A 20203-nucleotide genomic window follows, 5' to 3' on the forward strand; every position below is an offset into this window, starting at 1 on the left:
TAAATAAACGTGAAGGGTTAAAAATTTGTGAAAAGTATATAATATAAATTTTATTTTATTAATCGAATGATACGATAGATCTAATGACGTCTCAAAATGAAATAAAACAGTGTAGGGATATTTATATGTCCAATAATCTTCTATTATTGTTATTGAATAATTGAGAGACCAAAGGGCAACATAATTACATGTTTATTGTGATGTTTTTGTCGTGCACTGCATTTGGTATTAGGATATTTGGTTCCTTTTTTGGTCTATAAGCTTGAATTATAAGGTGGAGCCCAAGGGCCTTTCATGGGAAATGACTCAGCATGGACAACACCAAATGCTATTTTTAGAAGAGATATCTACGTAATTAGACAAATATAAATCTTATATTTACTCCTTAAAATCCCAGTTTAAAATAATTATCTGACAAATTTATAGTATTATTTTAATAGAAAATTTATACGGTTATATCCAATTCCTTAATTCACGCATAATTAAAAATTGTGTCTAACTAATTTTTTTCCCCTCACCTATTTGTATTTCTCTTTCAGTTGTGACTCCACCAATTTAGAGCGATTTGCTTTTAATTTTTTTAAGTTCAAATCAAAGATTTTCTAAATTCATGCCTTTGTGATTATTCATATCAGGTAAATAATTTAATTAACGATAAGTGTATCTACGAATTTGCAAAATTGTTGACGAAGGAAAGTCGTCCAAATATAAAGTATCAAAGAGATATCTAATTTCTTTAAGTGTCATGATCTAATTTCTCAAGTCATGATGATGCCTATTATGACTCACCAGTAGGCAAGCCGACCCATATTCTGAAACTGTGAGTAATGGGATGTCAGGGGAGAAGACCAACATTACAATTAAAAACAATAATGAAATAACAGGAACACAAATGAATGGCAAAAACACAACGAAATATATACAAACCAAAAGATCCCTCTAGAATTTGAAAGTCACAAGTACAAAGCTACTACAAAAGAGTACAAGTCACAAAAGTGGACCGCAGAAACAAAGCTGTCTCAGAAGTAAAAGACAGGCAAAATATAAGTACAAAGGGAGATGGATAAATTCAGAACGCTATGTGTTCACCCTCGCCTTCGATCAAGACAACAACTGGCTCGAATCAACGTCGATAGCTAGTACTCGGACTTGCGTCACGAAAGAAATGCATAGTATAGTATGAGTATCAAAACAACAGGTACTCAGTAGGCATCATAGGCCGACCAAGCAAGATAAACAAAAGTAAACTGAAATGCGAGAAAGCCACCACAACCAAAAACAGGGCAAAAGTATATGTAGGTATGTACACGAGCATACTCAACACACAAGAGAAAGAAACTAGCTAAATCCGTCGGGCTTTCATAAATCCGACGGGTATGCTCGTGCACAAGTCTAAGGTAATAACCTGAATGGACCCCCATAAGCCCGACAGTAGAAAAGATAGTTGAAGTAAAAACAAACTGAGCCAATATAATTCCAATAATGCCGCCAATTTCCTGAACTTAAATCGAACCATCCCAAAAGCCTAAAACTTTGACCCCTAGCTGAGAATAGATAAGGACTCGAACAAAGATTCATCAGAGAATCAATAACCTGAACCAAGATTTGAAAGCAACCACGAACTTGAACCAGGTGATAGATAATCGTGGTTTTGAGCTAGACCACAAACTTGAAACGGGTAACTGTAGCCAAGGAGTCAAACCATGTGTAAGCTAAACCACAGACTTGAACCAGATAACTGTAGCCAATGAGCCAAACCATATGTAAGATAGACCAAAGACTTAAATCGGGTAAGTGTAGCCAATGAGCCAAACCATATGTAAGCTAAACCACAGACTTGAATCGGATAACTGTAGCCAAGCAATACAGGACCGATAGAAGACTGGGGCGTTATGGAGGTAAGATTCCCAAAGTTGTGTTACTGCCTAGCTAAAGCTCAGACTATCAGACTCAAGTCTGCTATATATCAGTCTACAGGGAGCTAAGCTATTCGAAACGACGTCGGAGAAGTTCTAAGTCCCAATGGAACCAAAACCGCACAAGTCTAATACAACACTAGTCTAAGCCTAGACTAAGACTAAACATGCTTTCCAATGCATATAACCCAAGGAAACAGCACACACCACAAGGTATAGATGATTAACAATAATTAGAGACACGCTTTAACCGTTGGAAGATACCCTAAAAATAACACCTAGGGCATGAAATTCAGGTATTTAGCATGCTAAAAATCCAAATCCCTCCAAACTCATACAATTCAATATACAAATGCCTAAAAATGCTACCTGTAGGCCGACCATACATGCTCCAACTCATAAAATTTGAGCTTTTCCTTTTCGAACGGCCTCGGAATGCTGCCACGCTTTCAAAACAAAATCAAAAGGTTGTTACGATCGTTTTGACACTAAATTCATAATTTTTGGAGATGGACCAATTTTGGGGTCCAAAATGGAAAATGTGGGACCCGTGTTCGAAATTCTGAAATTGGCCCCAAAAACTAGTCTAGGATAGAATCCCAAGCTTATAAATCAAATTGATAAACAGTATGGGGTCGAAAAATAACATGAATTGATCATGTAGCGAATTTCCCACATTTCAAGCTAAAAGACCTAACAAGACGGCTTCTATAAGCAACAATTTTCTAAAAAATGACATCCCCACGATCCAAACCAAGCACATTTCGATGTTTCTTTTGGAAAAACTCTCAAGTTAGCCTGAATAATTATTAAAAAAGGACCTAAGATAATCAAGTTACAATCCTCCAAATTTTCAACTCGAAAAATGACAATAACAGCAGCTAAAATAGAAATTTACCTCACTCGAAGCTCCTAAACAAGTTTTCGAGCTCATCAATTGATTCCCCAAGAAATTCCCTTGAGTTAATACATTTGGATCACCAAATTCGAATTTATATAGACCATGAAATAAATTCTCAAAGTTCTTCAAAAATTCATTGTGAAAATGGACATCGCAGCAAGTAGAATCAAGATTTTACCTCAAATGCCCCAAATCAGTTTTCAAGCTATCCAATGCGCTCTCTTCAAAAAATCTCACAAGTTTGTCTTTTGATTCACCCAATTTGGAGCTCTAGAACTCAAGTTATAAGGTTTTAAAATTGGAGAAAATACACAAAATGAGTATTTAATTTGCACCAGAAGTGCACTGCGCACCTGTTTTTTGGCATAGTCTAAAATCTCCGATGGGGTGCTTGGAATTCGTTCAGAATCCGATAAAAATAAATCAGATATGTACCTCACTAAATTTGACATTCAGGACTCAATGACACATTCGAAATTATCATACGAGGTGTTTTTAATGAAAAGTAGGTCTCACACTCAAGTGTCATTTTAAGTCAAAATCTACAACGGACCTCGAGATTAGATCAAAAACCTCAAAAAGCGAATCAAGGATTGTTTTAAACCAAACTCGACATTTCAAAACTAACCACGTTGTCAAAATTTTCATCCGAGTGCGTTTTCCAATAATATTGACCAAAGTCAACTATAAGCTAACTTTCAAAGTCAAAAGAGCCAAATTGCCCCAAACTCGTATCTATTGCCTTAATACTAATGCCGACCATGCTTCTAATCTAATTTTTCCATTTCGGAGCTGGTGGAACCATCAAAATTTGAATTCGAGGTCTCCTTGATACAAAACTCGAAAAGTCGTAACTAAACCAACTTAGGTCTTCAAAATACCAAAATGACCTCGGGACCTCTAAAAATTCAACAAACACTTCTTCTAAACCAAAAATCATTCCCTGAATCAAATAGATCTATTGGAATTTCATTCCGAGCATTGAAACTTCGAAAGTTGACCAAAGTCAAACCTTGACCTAAAATTACTCAAATTTCCAACTCAAAACCTCAAATATTCGTTAAAACTCCAAAACTAATTCAGTAAACACTTTTAGGTCAATTTCCACATTCCGGAGTTGCTGAAATCGACAGAATTCTATTTCGAGATCCATAGCTTCGGCTGACCTCAAATACCATTTTTGAACACTTAAAGCTTATGAAGGCTCAAAATTTTTAAAGACTCAACTTTTCATAAGATTTTCTAAAACCAACACCCGATACCAATCAAAAACGACTCGGGGCAACTAAAAGGAGGGGTAAAATTGTCATTTTACAAAAAATTCAAAAATGACCTTCAGGGTCATTACATTAAGATATCAGTTGTACCATGATATATCGTGTATAGAAAAGGTATCATGATACATTATCTAGCGAAAAGGTATCATCATACATTATGCATCTAAAAGGTATCATTATGTAATATATCGAAAATGTATCATGATGCATCATATATCGAAAAGATATCACTATGTAATGTATCTAAAATATATCATGATACATCATCTATCGAAAAGATATCATGATGTAATGTATTGAAAATATATCATGATACATCATAATTCAGAATGGTATCATGATACCATCAATTACATAGTCTATGTAAGTTCTCTGTTTTCCACATCTTAAAATGTCATATAAGAACTTGATAGAATGGTTGACATATTTGATACACCACAACAATAGACTACCTTTGATAATTTAATCCTCAACCCCCAATAAACAAACAAAAATACGAAGTCAATGAGGTAAATTAAAATCGTCAGATTTTGTTTCTGAATTTTTTTGGGATAAATTGTTACTAGTATTTCGTTTACAATTCTACAAAAAATTAATAACATAAATCTCATAAATTAATGTAATGATTACATTGTTGTACTAATTACTCACGTCAATTAAAGCTTTGAGCATTTAATGGCAACATCCTGAATTGTATCTGTGATCGATACAATTGCCCAAAACTCCGATACAAAAAAATTGTGATTTTATGAAAATAAAAAAGTCTCCCTGAACGACATAATATACACATATACTATAGCCTTTTATGAAATTTTTTCTTCATAGAACATGACTAGCAAATGTAATCCTATCCATGAAAAATCTGGAATCAAGAGAACTAGGGTTCACATTAGCAAAGCACACCTAGCTCCGGAAGTACGAGAACGAGCATCAGGTTATCATTGGACAAGATGAGATCGAGATAAGCACAAGATCCAACCATTGTGGAAGGGTTTGAGATCTTCGCCAACCATTACGTAACTAAAGTAATGTGCAGATAATACACTTAATAGGGGTGACATTCTCAAATGGTGTTCCTTAGGGTTTAACTGTAAATAGTCTTCTATCTACTCATGGTAAGTCATCTGATTTTTATACATTTACCAGCATTATAACCTTACTTTGTGTTCTTAGCTAAGCTACACAATTTCCCCGCCTTTAAGTCCCGTAGGGAGTTAAAGACGAGGTGTAATGTAAATTGAAAAATAGAGGGAAACGAAATTTGAATAAAGTTCCTTATATATAGGTATTTTGTACCTCATTGGATAGGAAAAAGAAGATTAATGTGTTTATATACAAAATCAGTACTTCTTTTAGCTATTAAAGAGTTGAGTAGAGAGTTTTTCCTTGTGTCGTCATCGTGATTTTAATAAATTTTTGGACTAAATTTATTTTCTATTTTTTGATATTATTTTCGCACAAATTTAATTTAAAATATGCGACCAAATAGACACCTTATTTATAAGCATGTATGACTCCAACTGTTTGATTGTAAATATTTAGAGATTTCGCCTCATTTTAGACACTAAAGGATAAAAAAATAATACTTTTTTTCCTCCTTATTTCTGCATTGTTTATGAAAATAAAGTGTCGTATGATATCCTCTGTTTGTTGAATTTGATGAAGTTATGAAAATTCTTCTCAATATTGCAGAATAATGTTTTGTTTTATATCTTGGGAGGAATTAATCCATACCCCTAATAATTGTGAAGAGACAACTTTTTGAGAAAATACAATTATCTATAAAACTCAAAATTTAATTAATCCAATATTTCTTCTATTTTATGTATATAATTTTAAACACATGAATAACTCGTCCTTTCATGATGTTTGATAACGGTATACATGAAAATAACAATTGGATAATGAAAGGAACTTTAATTAAAACATAATTTAAAGAGGTTCATTATAAAGGGGAACTAATCAAGACAAGGTATTCCATAGTTGGCTAGGACGTGAGTTAACATAATGCCCTCACGATATATAGTATACTGAAGGATGATCCATCGACAAAACATATTAGTAAATGATTTTTTAAATAAATAAGCAATATGTACTTACATTAACACTTTGTTTGGATAGTTGTTACGTATTGTTTCATAATGTATTGTATTATATCGTACTGTATTGTTTTAATAAATATAATATTTGGATAGATTGTATTCTCCGTCGTTACATAATGTCACACATCTATGATTTGAATGATAAAATTTACCAAAAAGTGGGGTACGGGGTAGAGTTAGTATGAAAAAATAGGGTAAAAGATGAAATATAATTATTAAATAATAAATAAATACAAAATGAGAAGAAAATATTAAGATAACGACACGAACATACCAAATCGATCGTTACATAAAATGGGTCTTTTTTCGTTATCTAACGATGTATTTAAACGATACGATACAATAGAATTTAAGTAACAATCAAAACAAATCATTGTATTTAAACTAACAATACAATACAATGGGTAACAACCATCCAAACAAGGTCTAAATAGTTAAGACTTAAGACATATTAGATTAAGTAATGAAAAAAAGAAAACTAGAAAAGTGTCATTAGGGTGGATTTGATGTTTCAGGACAATGTTCATTTGAGCTCGATATTTTTAATGTGGAGTATAGATTTTTTAATGTAAAAACCTGCAAAAATAAATAAATTATATGCATATATTCCATAATTTTGGAAGTATAATGAATTTAATAATAAAAAATTTAAAGGTCAGTTTATTTTCAAAATTATGCTCCTCTTTAAATCAAGAGTCATAACCCAAAATATTAATTAGAACTTGGCAAAATTTTGATTGACCTTTCAAAATGTATGCTTTTTTCAATTGTCATCTTAGTGCGCGAACAATTACGACTTAAAATAATTTCGACATTTCATATAAATTGTGATAATAAATTTTAATTCAACTAAAATGAAATTATTTAGTCGATTTAGTTTCAACCAAGTACCAAATAATTTGAAATAAAAGATACCAGTAATAGGCGTTTGATTCTTCAGTTTAGATTAATTTTTTAATTATAAAAAAGTGTGCATCGAACACTGAATCGAATTAGTTATATTCGATTTTTTTTCTTTTTTCCAGTTTAGACGATTTGGTTCAAATTTACAGTGAAAATTATGATACATAAAAAATTAAAAGATATAACTAGAGTGAAATCAATTACAAAACCAGAGCATAGAAGAGTAAATTATTATAGGTAGCTCACGTCTCACAACAATAAGCTCAGTTGAATGAATCTCCACAGTCCACTATAGTAATTAAACTCAATTGAAGAATAGGGACCCCAAAATCAAGAATCGAACATATAGAAAAAATAAAATCTAAATCAAATGGAAAAATCGGAATCAAAGAATATTTACTTTTTCGACATATTTACCCTGTCTTAGAAGATATAACTTTCATTTTTTTTCTCCATTTTCTTAATAAAGGGCTTTCAGAAATAGGAATTTCTTGCTGGCAATATTCTTTTTATTACTTGTTCTAAAAATCCCATCTCATAGGATCAAACAAAAAGAGAGGAAGAGATGGATGGTCTAGGAATAATAACAAGAAGAGGGCATATAACCCTCCACCCGCCCTCTATCTTTTTCACCCCTATTTGTAATGGCGTAGCCACATATAATGAAGGATGGTAAGTTGAACACTTTTTCTCAAAAAATTATATAGTATATATAGAAAATTATATGAAATTTATATATCATAAATTACTTTTCATGAATTTAAAATTTTGTCTTTTATAACAAATAGACCTACGATACAAATTAAAATAAATTATATTCGTAAATAATTAATCTTTTCGATTTTCATGAATGTGTCTTCCCCTCGAAAGAAAAACAATTGTACTAATGTATTGGCTATTCGTTAGGCTGAACCATACGGACTTAGTATAGAAAAGTAACATATGTACGTGACCGTGCACATAAAACAATGATACAATGTTGGTTCTTTTTTTTCCCCCTAATAATTCCTCCTAAATTAAATTAATGATTTCAAGAAATTTAAGATCAGAGTATTGGTCTTATCAAATCTTTAGAGAGAAAAAAAGAGTGAATGCAAACCAATGGGTATAAATTTGCCAGTTCATGTTTATATTTAATAAATATAATATGGTTAAATCTCTCAATCGTGACAATTTTTGTCTGAACATTTCATTGGTTATATAATGAGGTATTACTATATAGATATACTCACAGTTAATGTTTAAACCTCATTTAGTTGTTATAAATAAAAGTACGCAAAAATTTAGATTACTGATTTTATGTATCAATTAAAAAGAAGGGATGTTTTTGTTAATTAATTCAACCAAAATAATAGAAAGATGAAGGTAAAATAAAAAAAAACAAGGATTACATGGATATCATTTAAATACATTTTTTTTTAAAAAAAATATTTCTATTTAAAATTTACTATGTACATAACATTAATGATGATTTCTATAAATATTGTAATATTTTATTTTATACAAAACATTATTGTACAATATTTGAGTATGATAATATACTCACATGATAAATGTCATTACTATTATAGGTAAAATATTTTCATAATAAAATAAAATACGACATAAAAATTAATTTTGAAGGTAATTAAACTGTTATTTTAAAATACAGTATAATGAGGGGGGCCGTTATAAAGAGATTATACAGTATATATATATACACCAAAAAAGAAACTTAGCCCAAAAGAAAGCAAAAAAAATAATCAGTGCTTATCGTAGTGTAGCAAAAGTTACGCCTAATGTTTGCTTAGTGGGAGGGGGCGGGGTGGTTAAAAACTTATAAATATCAAGCGTTGATATTAAATCAATAAATGTGTGATATGTATTTTTTTTTATGTAATTATAATAATTACGACATATTTTTTACTTAATTAAATCACTTAATTATATAAGCTGAATTGATTTGGTATATAGACAGTTAGACACTATGTAGCTAACTACTAAGTATTTACTCTAGGTGGAATGACTGAAGTCAAAAAATTTCATTAATAAGATTAAAAAAAATTATATATATATATATAAATACACAAAATTTTCTTAAGAATATTTCAAAATATGAAAAAGATAATAACAAAAAAAAATTATCAAGGAAATTCACAATTATCTAATTTTCATCAAGATTAAGATGATCCTAACCTCTTTGATAAGTTGTAAGACCAATTTATCATTATAACATTTTGTATATATCACTTTAACCTTCTATATTTTAGGATCAATACTATCCATATATAACTTGATACAATCATAATTACCTCTTAATGATTTCCATTAGTTTTATTTAGTGATAATACCTCTATCTAGGTAATCAAAGATTAAAAGAATTTTAGGAGCAAGGTTTCATTAAAGAGGAAGTTAGAAAAAAAATTGGGGTACTTCTATTTTATTGATGTGGTTAGCCTCAAGGAAAAGAAAAAACTTAGGATAAATTAATGTTAAATGATTGATATATTTTTATAACAAAACAACAACAAAGACATATCTAGTGAAATTCTACAAGTGTGATTTGAGAATGATAGATTATACACATACCTTATCACTACATCGTGGAGGTAGATATGTTGTTTTCAAAAGACCATCGGCTCAAGTGTAGTAAATTCAAGTACAAAGAAGAAGAAAAAATTGGAGAAAATATAGTAACTAACAAGAAAAGCAGTGCAAAACCTACCAGAAAGGAACAAGAACAATAAAATAGTGAAATAATCGAAACACAATAAATAACAAACGATGATAGATATCAAAAGAAGAACTCAACTAGTACAACGACAAACATCAACAAGCCAACCCCCCGAAAAGCAACACAACACTTCACTATCTACTAATCTTCTACCCTAATATAGGTCCTATACCTCTTCCTATCTAAGGTCATGTCCTCGATCGGTAACCTGAAGTTGCGCTATGACTTGTCTAATTACCTTTCTCCAATACCTTTTTGGTCTAACTCTACCATAGTATCTACTATTACCATGCACCTCCTCATTAGGGCACATGCGCATATCTCTTCTTCGCATGTCCAAACCATCTCAATCTCGCTTCCATCATCTTGTCAACCATGGAAACCAGTCTTACCTTATTTTGAATATCCTTATTCTTAATCTTATCGCTCCCTGTATGCCCACACATCCACCTCAACATCCTCATTTTCATGGTATACATCTTCTACACATAAGAGTTCTTGATTGATTAGCACTCCATTCTATACCTTTATGTTTTTATAACTAAAAGTAATTAAATTGTATAAGAACTCTATTTTATCTTTAATGTTATAACTTTATAGTTACATAAATGTGATATAAAACTTAGGATCATAAATTTCAAAAATTCTTCTGTTATTCTAAAATTTTCATGGACAATCAAATAGATTTACATAAAATGAAGGAAAATTTATCTAATTATATAATTATTCCTACTATAAATATGAATACACTTTATAGTTTGAAACAATTATATATTATCTCAATAATAAATAATTTCGTACGAGATTACAAATCAGATATACCACTTTTCAAGTCAAATACATATATTAAAGATATCAGATACACTTTGAAATACAGTTACATATGGAGAGAGGCGAGCAAGGGAGGCAAGTGAGAGAGTCAAAATGTATTTTTTGATACTAGGAAAAGAGGAGAGAGAGATTCAGTATATCCTAGATAAATGTCACTCACGCTTGGATACAGTGTATCTAAGATAAATTACACCTAATTTGACCTGCATGTACCCGAGATACATGTATCTGAATGCGCCAGATACATGTGTTTGGCGAAATTAATGTGGTATGAAAGGTGATTTCAAAAACTAAAATGAAGGTACATAATTAGACCATAAATTAGTGAAATTTGTGTTGTTTGCTCTTTATTTCAAATAGACTAAATACTTTCCTAGTAATTATTGTATTGGGTAAAAGAATAGCTTATACACACGGTAGAATGACGGGGAAACACGTGAAACGTAAGACGAGTAACAGATATTTATGAAGGCATTTCGATGAAAATATAGTTTGAGTGAATTTTAAATTTTAAATATTTAAAATTTTCACCGTCAAATATTAATTTTTAATAATTGTTTTTTTAATTTTAAAAAAGTGAATAATTCTCTTGGCCATACCGTGCTCTCTGTGCGTTTTTTTTTTTTTTTTTTTTTTTTTTTTTTTTTTTTTTTAATTTCTTGGGCTTTTTTGGCTCTCTTTTTTCCTCCTTGTGTAGTTAGGATTCCACTTAGAATCCACTGTCGTCTCTCCCCCAAATCTCTCCTTTACCCTAAACAAAAATCTTCATTTCATTTTCCTACATAAGCCTCATCTTCTTGGAGTAGTCTCCAGCCCCCACATCACTTTTCTCCCTCCCCCCCAATCCCCCACCCCATGTTCTTTCTTCATCCAATGAAAATGCTAAACACCCAAAAATTCTAAAAGAGTAATCTTTTTGTTGTTCTTGAAAGGGTACATTGAGGGGTTTTTTGCTTTTGATTTAATGGCTGAGAATGGTTATGATTGTGTAGCCTCAGACCTTCTATGTACAGAAACAGAAAGTTTTTGTTCTGATGATCTTGATTCTTTGACTATAGGTCAACAGAAGAATGAAATTAACATTAAAGGTTTGATCTTTGGCAAAAATGGTAGTAGATCAGAAGGTTTGATTGATTTGCCAAAGATAACTGAAGAAAGCTTTAGTTTTATGGTGCAAAGGGAAATTGGTTTTTTGCCTAAAGATGATTATTTGAAGAGATTGAGAAGTGGGGACTTGGATTTGAGTGTGAGAAGAGAGGCTGTTGATTGGATTTGGCAGGTGTTTTTATTGGTCTTAATAAACTCTTTTAATCAATTCAATACTATTCATCTTCTATTTGTGTTGTTTTTGGGATTTTTTCCCCTTTCAAGAATGGTGGCATTTGCTTTATTGCTTTGAGTAAGTTGATTACTTATATTTATTTATGATGATTGATTATTAAGGTTGTAGGAAGAATCTTGGATCAACCCCACCTCAATTTAACAACTCCTGTTTGCATTAATTTGTTATCATTCTTATGCTATTTTGGCAAATGCTGGAATTTTCATTGAGTTCTAAATTTTTTTCTTGAAATGGAGATTACCATGTTTGATGTACTTTTCTTGGTGTTGGTTTGGATAACATCAGTGGTGATCGATCGATCAATCGACTGAAATGTGATTTCTTTTTATGTGTTCACTATTTATATGATGTCCTAATTTGTTTTAAATAGGAAGAATTCTGCTATAGTGATTTTCCGATTTGAAGTTTGTGTGTTTTTGCCTTGCAGGCTTGTATGCACTATGGATATGGGAAGCTGAGTTTTTGTTTGTCGATTAATTACTTGGATCGGTTTCTGTCTCTATATGAATTGCCTGTAAGTTCACAATCTTTGTTGCTCGGACTTAGAACACTGTCGATGTGTGTCGGATCCTCCAAAAGCTATGCATTTACGAGGATTCGACACGGTTGGTGCCTGCAGTATTTTTAAAGGGTCCGAGCAACATAGTTCGTTACAGCATTTTGTTCACAATGTTTGAAGTTTGAATGCTAACTGATTGTCTGCATTCTTCTGATTTGCATTTCTTGGATATATATAGAGAGGTAAAACTTGGGCAGTCCAATTATTAGCTGTGGCCTGCCTGTCAATTGCAGCCAAAATGGAAGAGATTCATGTTCCTTTGATTGTTGATTTGCAGGTAACGAAAAATTTCGTTCAATCTTTACCTATGTTGCTCAAACCCTTCAAAAATGTCGTCTGGTGCGTGTTGGATCCTCCAAAAGTAGTGCATTTTTTGAGGATTTAACACGGGTTATGCAACAATTTTTGGAGTGTTTGAACAACATTTCCTTTACATGTTTGTCATGTTAACAATTTATATATTTTCTTGAACTATTTTATGTAGTAAAATCTCGCGTTTATGGAACAGGTTGGGAATCCTAAGTTTGTATTCGAAGGCAAAACTATACAAAGAATGGAACTTTCGGTACTAAGCACATTGAAGTGGAGAATGCAAGCTTATACACCTTGCACATTCATAGATTATTTTGTAAGAAAGATGAATGGTGATCAAATCCCATCAGAGCATTTGATCTCAAAATCAATGCAATTGATCTTAAGCTCCATAAGAGGTCTTCTCACCTCACTATTGAATGAATCTTTGGATATGATGAATTGATTTCTATTGTACTAAATGATCCTAAATTACTAGTGTTGCTTTGAATGCAGGCATTGATTTCTTGGAATTCAGGTCTTCTGAAATTGCAGCAGCAGTGGCAATATCTGTTTCAAGGGAAATGCAAGCAAAAGACATTGACAAGGCAATGCCTTGTTTCTTCATACATGTACAAAAGGTAAATTTTGTGGGGGCACGCCCCACTTAAATACCGTCAAACCTCTTTATAACAACGTTATTTGTTCAAATACTTTTTGGCCGAATATATAATATAACATAACATGAAAATTTTATTCTATGGAGAGTTATTGACCCTAAAAACACTTGAGGCAGGGCAAGCATTTCTTTTGCACTAGATTCTTGAGGCAATAATTTACAACAACTTGGTTTATTTGTATATTTATTTTACTTTTGTGGGGTTCCCTTTTTTTTTTTTTTTTTTTTTTTACAAAGTTTCTTGGATTTTGCAGGGCAGAGTGTTGAAGTGTCTTGAACTGATTCAAGATTTGACATTGGTTAGTGAGACTATGACCACTGCTACAACTATTACTGCTACTGCCTCAGTACCTAAAAGTCCCAATGGAGTGTTAGAAGCTGCATGTTTTAGCTACAAAAGTGATGAGACCACAGTTGGATCACATACAAGTCCAGATAATAAAAGGAGGAAACATGACACATCTCTAGAGGATGGGACTTGAGAAAAGTATGAATCTTGAAGTTCCATCCCCCCCCCCCCCCCCAACCTTCAAACTCTATATCCAAACAATTTTGGCTAAATGGGAGAATGTGTGGCTTAGCAAAAAAAAAGGTCCCTTGAAGACAAAAAAACAATGAAGGATTGTCACCAGCTGTTAATAACAATTTTGAGATGTCAACAACAATAGTAGTAATAGGAGATTGTGGAGGGGCAAAGATGGAATTTTGAGAAGGGCTATCTATTAAATACTTTTGCTCTTATTCCTTTTTTGGGTTACTATTGTAATTTCAAATAAAGAACATATACAATGAAAAAAAAAAGTTTTACGGAATAAAAGAGAATAAAAGGTAGTTGGTGGCTAAGTGGATTATAGTAATATTAAGTTCTATTTATAGTGGAAATGAAATGTATTTACATGGTGCTCCATATGTCCAATTTTTCTTGGAATTAAGTAAAATAGGTGTTAAGGAGAAGACAAATCCTAATATTATTTCGACCAAAAAAAATAAAATCCTAATACTATTTCAAGAAAGCATTTTGCACTTGAATTATTGTTATGCTTATAACGGTATTAATGTGTTGTACCAAACAAAAAGTCTTGTCCAAATATAAATATATAATTTCCTTCATTTCAAAAACATTCACATCTTTCTATGTTTGCAAATTCTTTGATTCTAATATTCTCATTGTACTCTTTCTTAAGGACACTCTATTAAAAATGACATGACATGTTCAACATCAAAGTTTTAGTTGTATTTTGAAATGTTGAACATTTATGCTATGTGTTTAAAAGTTTTTCTTAAATTCTTTGGTTAGTTAAATACTTCCTTAGCGACATTTCTATAGGAAAGACTTGAGTATATTATTACATAGTTTCAAATGAAGAGAATTTTGAATCGAAATAAAATGCATAACTATAATAACATGTTCAGAGTAATTTTATAAGTAGAGTTTGAGAAAAATAAAATTTACGCAGATTTTATTTCTATCTTTATGAGATAGATTCTTTTCAATATATCTTTGATACAATAATACATTAGCAAAATAGGCTAAAATAAAAAAATGAATTTACAACTATTAAATATTATATAGATTAATATATTATGGAAAACAGGAAATGTAAGAGTGTGAGTGTAAGTGTGACTGGTCAAAATCTTGGAATTGCTCATTAACACTCTGACTAGTTTATAAACAAGGCATTTTTGAAGCATAAAAAGAAACCTTGGGAATGCAATGAAAATTGGTGTCATGGGCAAGTGTCAGTGTTGCATTATATGCTTTGATTGTTTGCTTATGTGAATGATTTCTCAAATGAACTTATCACACGTGGTGCTCATTTTCAATATTTTACTAATGTAGCCCATATTAATCCAACTTAAAAAAATTGAGTTTCGCAGCAACAGTAAAAATTATCTTTTTATGGTCTATAAATTTGAATCGTTCAATTAATTATTGATGTTGGTGTCTAATAAACAGTGGCATAGCTATATAAGCTGAAGAATGATCAATTAAAGACACTTATTATGTAAAGAAAATAATACTATATATAGAGGTTAAAAATTAATTATTATAAACGTATATTAAATTTTAAGAGTAAATCTTAACACCCTTAGTAAAATTCTTCATCAATTCACCGTTCTTGTTATAGTCGCCTCACATCCTTTTGAAGTGGGCCCCTTCTCCACATTTTGAATAAACACGAAATACTTTGTATATCGAGTTATCCTTGTGTTGCTGCAACTGGACATATGGTGTGAACAATATCTAAATTTTTTAATATGTGAGGAACTAATACTTTTATTTATTAAAAAAAAGTTAAAAATATCTTTAAATTTTTTGAACTTGAATAAAAATGCCATCCTCTAATAATTTAGGTAAGAAATGCCTATTTTTTAAAATAAATATATTATATTTTTTTCTTTTTGAACACTTTCATTTCCTAGTAAAAATAATATTTCTAAGGAACCTTTTCTTATTTTTTTCTTTTAAAATCCATTTAACTAATCAAAAATGAAAAGTAATTTTTTTTTCTTAATCTCACTTTATCAATGCAAATAAAATAATCTTATATACTTTTTAATTGATAATAGAGGTCATATATACAAGATTATAGTAATCATCATTAATCTTTATTTCGGCAATGCTAAATATTTTTCTAACAAAATAGGAAATATTTTATTTTTTGATCTTTTTTAAATTGAAAAAGGTTAAACATTTGCTAATATAATCCTTGTTTTAAAGCTAACATACAATGATCATAAAGTCATAAAATACGAAATTGAACAACTTATGGTCGTCCCCTGTTGGAATGTACTAAAAACTAGGGTGAAACTGTTTATGAATATCTTCACAATAGACTTGATTTTACCAAGATGATGAAAACATGAACTCAAAATCATTTATCCATTGGAGAGATCATTTTTTATTTTGTGCCGAAGCACTTTTTAAAGCACAGACTAAAACATGAAATTTATAACATTGCTTTAAAATATAAAATATCTTTAAAATACTGTTGATGAAGTCATCATTGACACTTTGAATATATTATCATAATTCAATTGGAAAAAGATTAAGGAAAAAAATATTTTTTATTTTATTAGAAATTTTTTAGTGTTATCTATAAATTAATGATAGAACTATTATGAACTTATATATGTGACATATATTATCAGTTATATATGATGGTATTCTATTTGAATTGATAAAAATGAGATTAAAATGCAGTGTCGTATGATATTCAATAATTTGTTTATAAACTATGGTCTGCTCATTTATTAAGATTGTATAAGAATTAGAATTTTTTTTGATAGTTTTCACACCTTGTAAGATTTTCATATTTATGAGAGAAAATACACCTTAAAAAATCTAAATTATATATTTAAATAAAATTTTAATTTCAACTTCAAATTAATTTAATTTTAAATTACGATTCTATAACGCATGTCCTATGGAATCCTAAATAAGGGGTTTTAAATTCTCTCTTAGTAAACAAAGTATAGACAAACATAGAAAAGAGTTCAATAGCTAAATGGTCGATTTATCAGATACAACAGCTAAGCAATATGGGTCAAGAAATAATATAAAATGTTTTCGTTTTTGCATTATCGTCACAAGTTTAACAGTTCTGTTTTGGTTTGTGGGATCTCAATGATATACATCATATCAATATAAATATAATTCTTATGTTATTATCAACCAAGTAAAATGGTTGTCCACTTAAAATGGTGGATAGTCCATTTACTTTTTAAGTGGGTAAATTGCCCATTAATATTTTTCTCCACTTGTACATATGGCTATAAATATAGCCTTAAACTTCAATGTAAATACACACAAAAAAACACATAAAAGAAGAGAATTACTATTACTCTCTCTATATTACTACTCTCTCTATTAATACTTTCTATATACATATTCTCTTGTTCTTCTTCCTTTATAAAATTGTCAAGTTAATTAATTTATAACACGTTATCAGCACGAAGCTCTAATTTTTCAGAAAATTAACTTCTATATCAGGTATATCTACTAAAGAAATTTAATTTTTAAGTTGTCTTTGTTACTTTCAAATTAATTTTCATCATGTCAAACTTGTCAAAATCGAAATTTGTGGCACTTGATATTTCTCTGGCAAGAATTATTTATCATGGGTACTTGATGCTGGAATTCACCTTACCGCTAAGGGTCTTGGTGATGCTATAATTGAAGAAAATACAGCATCAAGTCAGGATAAAGCAAAGGCTATGATTTTCCTTCGTCATCATCTAGATGAAAGCCTAAAAATGGAATACTTGACAGTGAAAGATCCACTTGAATTGTGGAAAGACTTAAAAGGGAGGTATGACCACCTCAGGGCAACGGTATTTCCAAGGGCTCGTTATGAGTGGATGCATTTACGGTTTCAAGATTTTAAAACCGTAATTGAGTATAATTCTGCTGTATTTAGAATAACTTCCCAATTAAAATTATGTGGGGAAACTATAAATGATGAGGACATGTTAGAAAAGACACTAACTACTTTTCATGCCTCTAATGTAATATTACAGCAGCAATACCGTGAAAAGTGTTTTAAAAAATACTCTGAATTGATATCATGCCTTCTGTTGGCTGAACAATATAATGCCCTTTTAATGAAAAATCATGAAGCCCGTCCCACTGGAACTGCTCCGTTACTGAAGGTAAATATGGTAAAGGCACATGGCCAGTCTGAAAGAAGACAAAATAAAAATTATGGCCACAATAATGTGCGTGGACGTGGCAATGACAGAAAATGATTTAATAATCGTCGAGGTGGTGGTCAACATAAAAGGGAGAACAATATCAGTTCTCAAAATGGCCCTTCAGGAAGTAACTGTCATCGTTGTGGTATGAAAGATCACTGGAAAAATGAATGTCGGACGCCTGAGTATTTTGTAAGACTTTATCAAAATTCTTTCAAAAGAAAGGCAAATAGAGGTGGTGCCTCTTCTTCTAATGCTCGGATAGAGTCACACTTGGCGTTCGAAAATAATATTGAGGCAAGACCTTTGAATAATAATAATATTGAAGCAAATCTGGATTTAAGGGATGATGATTTTAATGACCTCAATGATATTACTCATTTGGAGGTTGAAGATTTTTTTAAGGATCTTAATTGATGTTTAATTTCATGTTTTTCATTATGTTGTCATGTACTTCGAATTATTGTGTTTTTACGTTTATGTATTTGAAGAAAAAAAAATCAAGGCCACATTTTTATGATAATTGTATATTATTTATTACATTATGCTATTTTACAATGTTGTAATTAATTACTATTAGTGTGCTATTATTTAATCTTAATATCATATTGTTACTAAAAATAATATTCGTCTTATTTAATGTCATTATACTAATTGTTTATTCTTGTTGATGTTTTAGACATTAATAATTTATAATGATTGTATTATTTTTGTCAATAAACAAATTATCTATACATGATGAATAATATTATATTAATATTTTATAATATTTTATATTTATTTTTAATATTTATGTATAATATTTATTTAAGGTTAATGAGTATATAATTCGATAAACTAAATTATTGTAACATTCATCATAATTGAATCATATAATTTTTTAAATTCTAAATAACCATAATTTAACTTTAAAAAAAAAGGGACTTATGTTTTTCTAGCAAAATTGTTACTTATTTTATTTCTTACAATGCATTTTTATTTTATGAAGATAAATAATTTTATCAGTCTTCAATTGGATTCAAGATGAATAATGGAGATATGTGCATTTTGGATAGTGCCACAACTCATACGATATTAAAAGAAAAGAAATATTTCTGTCATTTGATTATGAAAAAGGCCTATGTCAATACAATATCTGGTAGTACAAAATTAATTGAAGGCTCTGGAAAAGCAGCCTTATTACTACCTGGAGGAACGATATTGGTAATTAATAATGCATTATATTGTAGTAAGTCTCAAAGAAACTTGTTAAGTTTCAAGGTTATTCGCCAAAATGGCTATCATATTGAGACCGCAAATGAAAAAAATGTTGAATACCTTTATATTACTACAATAAATATGGAGAAGAAAATTGTGCACGAAAAATTACCTGCACTTTCTTCTGGGTTGTACCATACAAATATTGGTACTGTTGAATCACATGCCATTATAAACAAAAGGTTTACTGATTCTAATGATTTTATCATTTGGCATGACCGGTTGGGCCATCCCGGTTATAATATGATGCGCAGAATTATTGAGAATTCACATGGACACACTTTGAAGAATCAGAAAATTCTTCAATCTAAGGAATTCTGTTGTGTTGCTTGTTCTCAAGAAAAACTGATTATCAAACCATCAGCAACTAAGGTTGGGATTGAATCCCCTACGTTTCTGGAACGTATACAGGGTGATATATGTGGGTCAATTCACCCTTCATGTGGACCATTTAAATATTATATGATCTTGATAGATGCATCTACAAGATGGTCACATGTGTGCTTATTATCAACTCGCAACATGACTTTTGCGAGATTGTTAGCTCAAATTATAAGGTTAAGAGCACAATTTCCAGATTATGCAATAAAAACAATTCGACTTGATAATGCTGGTGAATTCACATCTCAATCATTTAATGATTATTGTATGTCAGTTGGAATAAAAGTTGAGCATCCGGTCGCTCATGTACATACTCAAAATGGTCTAGCAGAATCATTGATTAAACGCCTCCAATT

General features: G+C 30.6%; 1 protein-coding gene across 1 annotated transcript; it reads left to right on the top strand.

The window, feature by feature from the left end:
* Nucleotides 1–11303: 11303 nt before the first annotated feature.
* On the top strand, nucleotides 11304–14357 carry LOC129880791 (cyclin-D4-1-like). Its single transcript, XM_055954987.1, has 6 exons — nucleotides 11304–11922; nucleotides 12413–12499; nucleotides 12723–12821; nucleotides 13053–13254; nucleotides 13352–13476; nucleotides 13769–14357. The coding sequence occupies exons 1-6, from the start codon at nucleotides 11608–11610 to the stop codon at nucleotides 13994–13996; spliced, it is 1056 nt and encodes a 351-aa protein (XP_055810962.1). The 5' UTR covers nucleotides 11304–11607; the 3' UTR covers nucleotides 13997–14357.
* The last annotated feature ends 5846 nt before the right edge of the window (nucleotides 14358–20203 follow it).

This window comes from Solanum dulcamara, chromosome 2 (genome assembly GCF_947179165.1).
Source record: "Solanum dulcamara chromosome 2, daSolDulc1.2, whole genome shotgun sequence".
Classification (NCBI taxonomy): Eukaryota; Viridiplantae; Streptophyta; class Magnoliopsida; order Solanales; family Solanaceae; genus Solanum; species Solanum dulcamara.

Coding starts and splice junctions, on each gene's coding strand:
- LOC129880791 (XM_055954987.1), top strand. CDS start 11,608: ATGGCTGAGAATGGTTATGATTGTGTAGCCTCAGACCTTCTATGTACA. Junction 12,500..12,722: donor TGTCTCTATATGAATTGCCT/GTAAGTTCACAA, acceptor GGATATATATAG/AGAGGTAAAACTTGGGCAGT. Junction 13,477..13,768: donor TCTTCATACATGTACAAAAG/GTAAATTTTGTG, acceptor TGGATTTTGCAG/GGCAGAGTGTTGAAGTGTCT.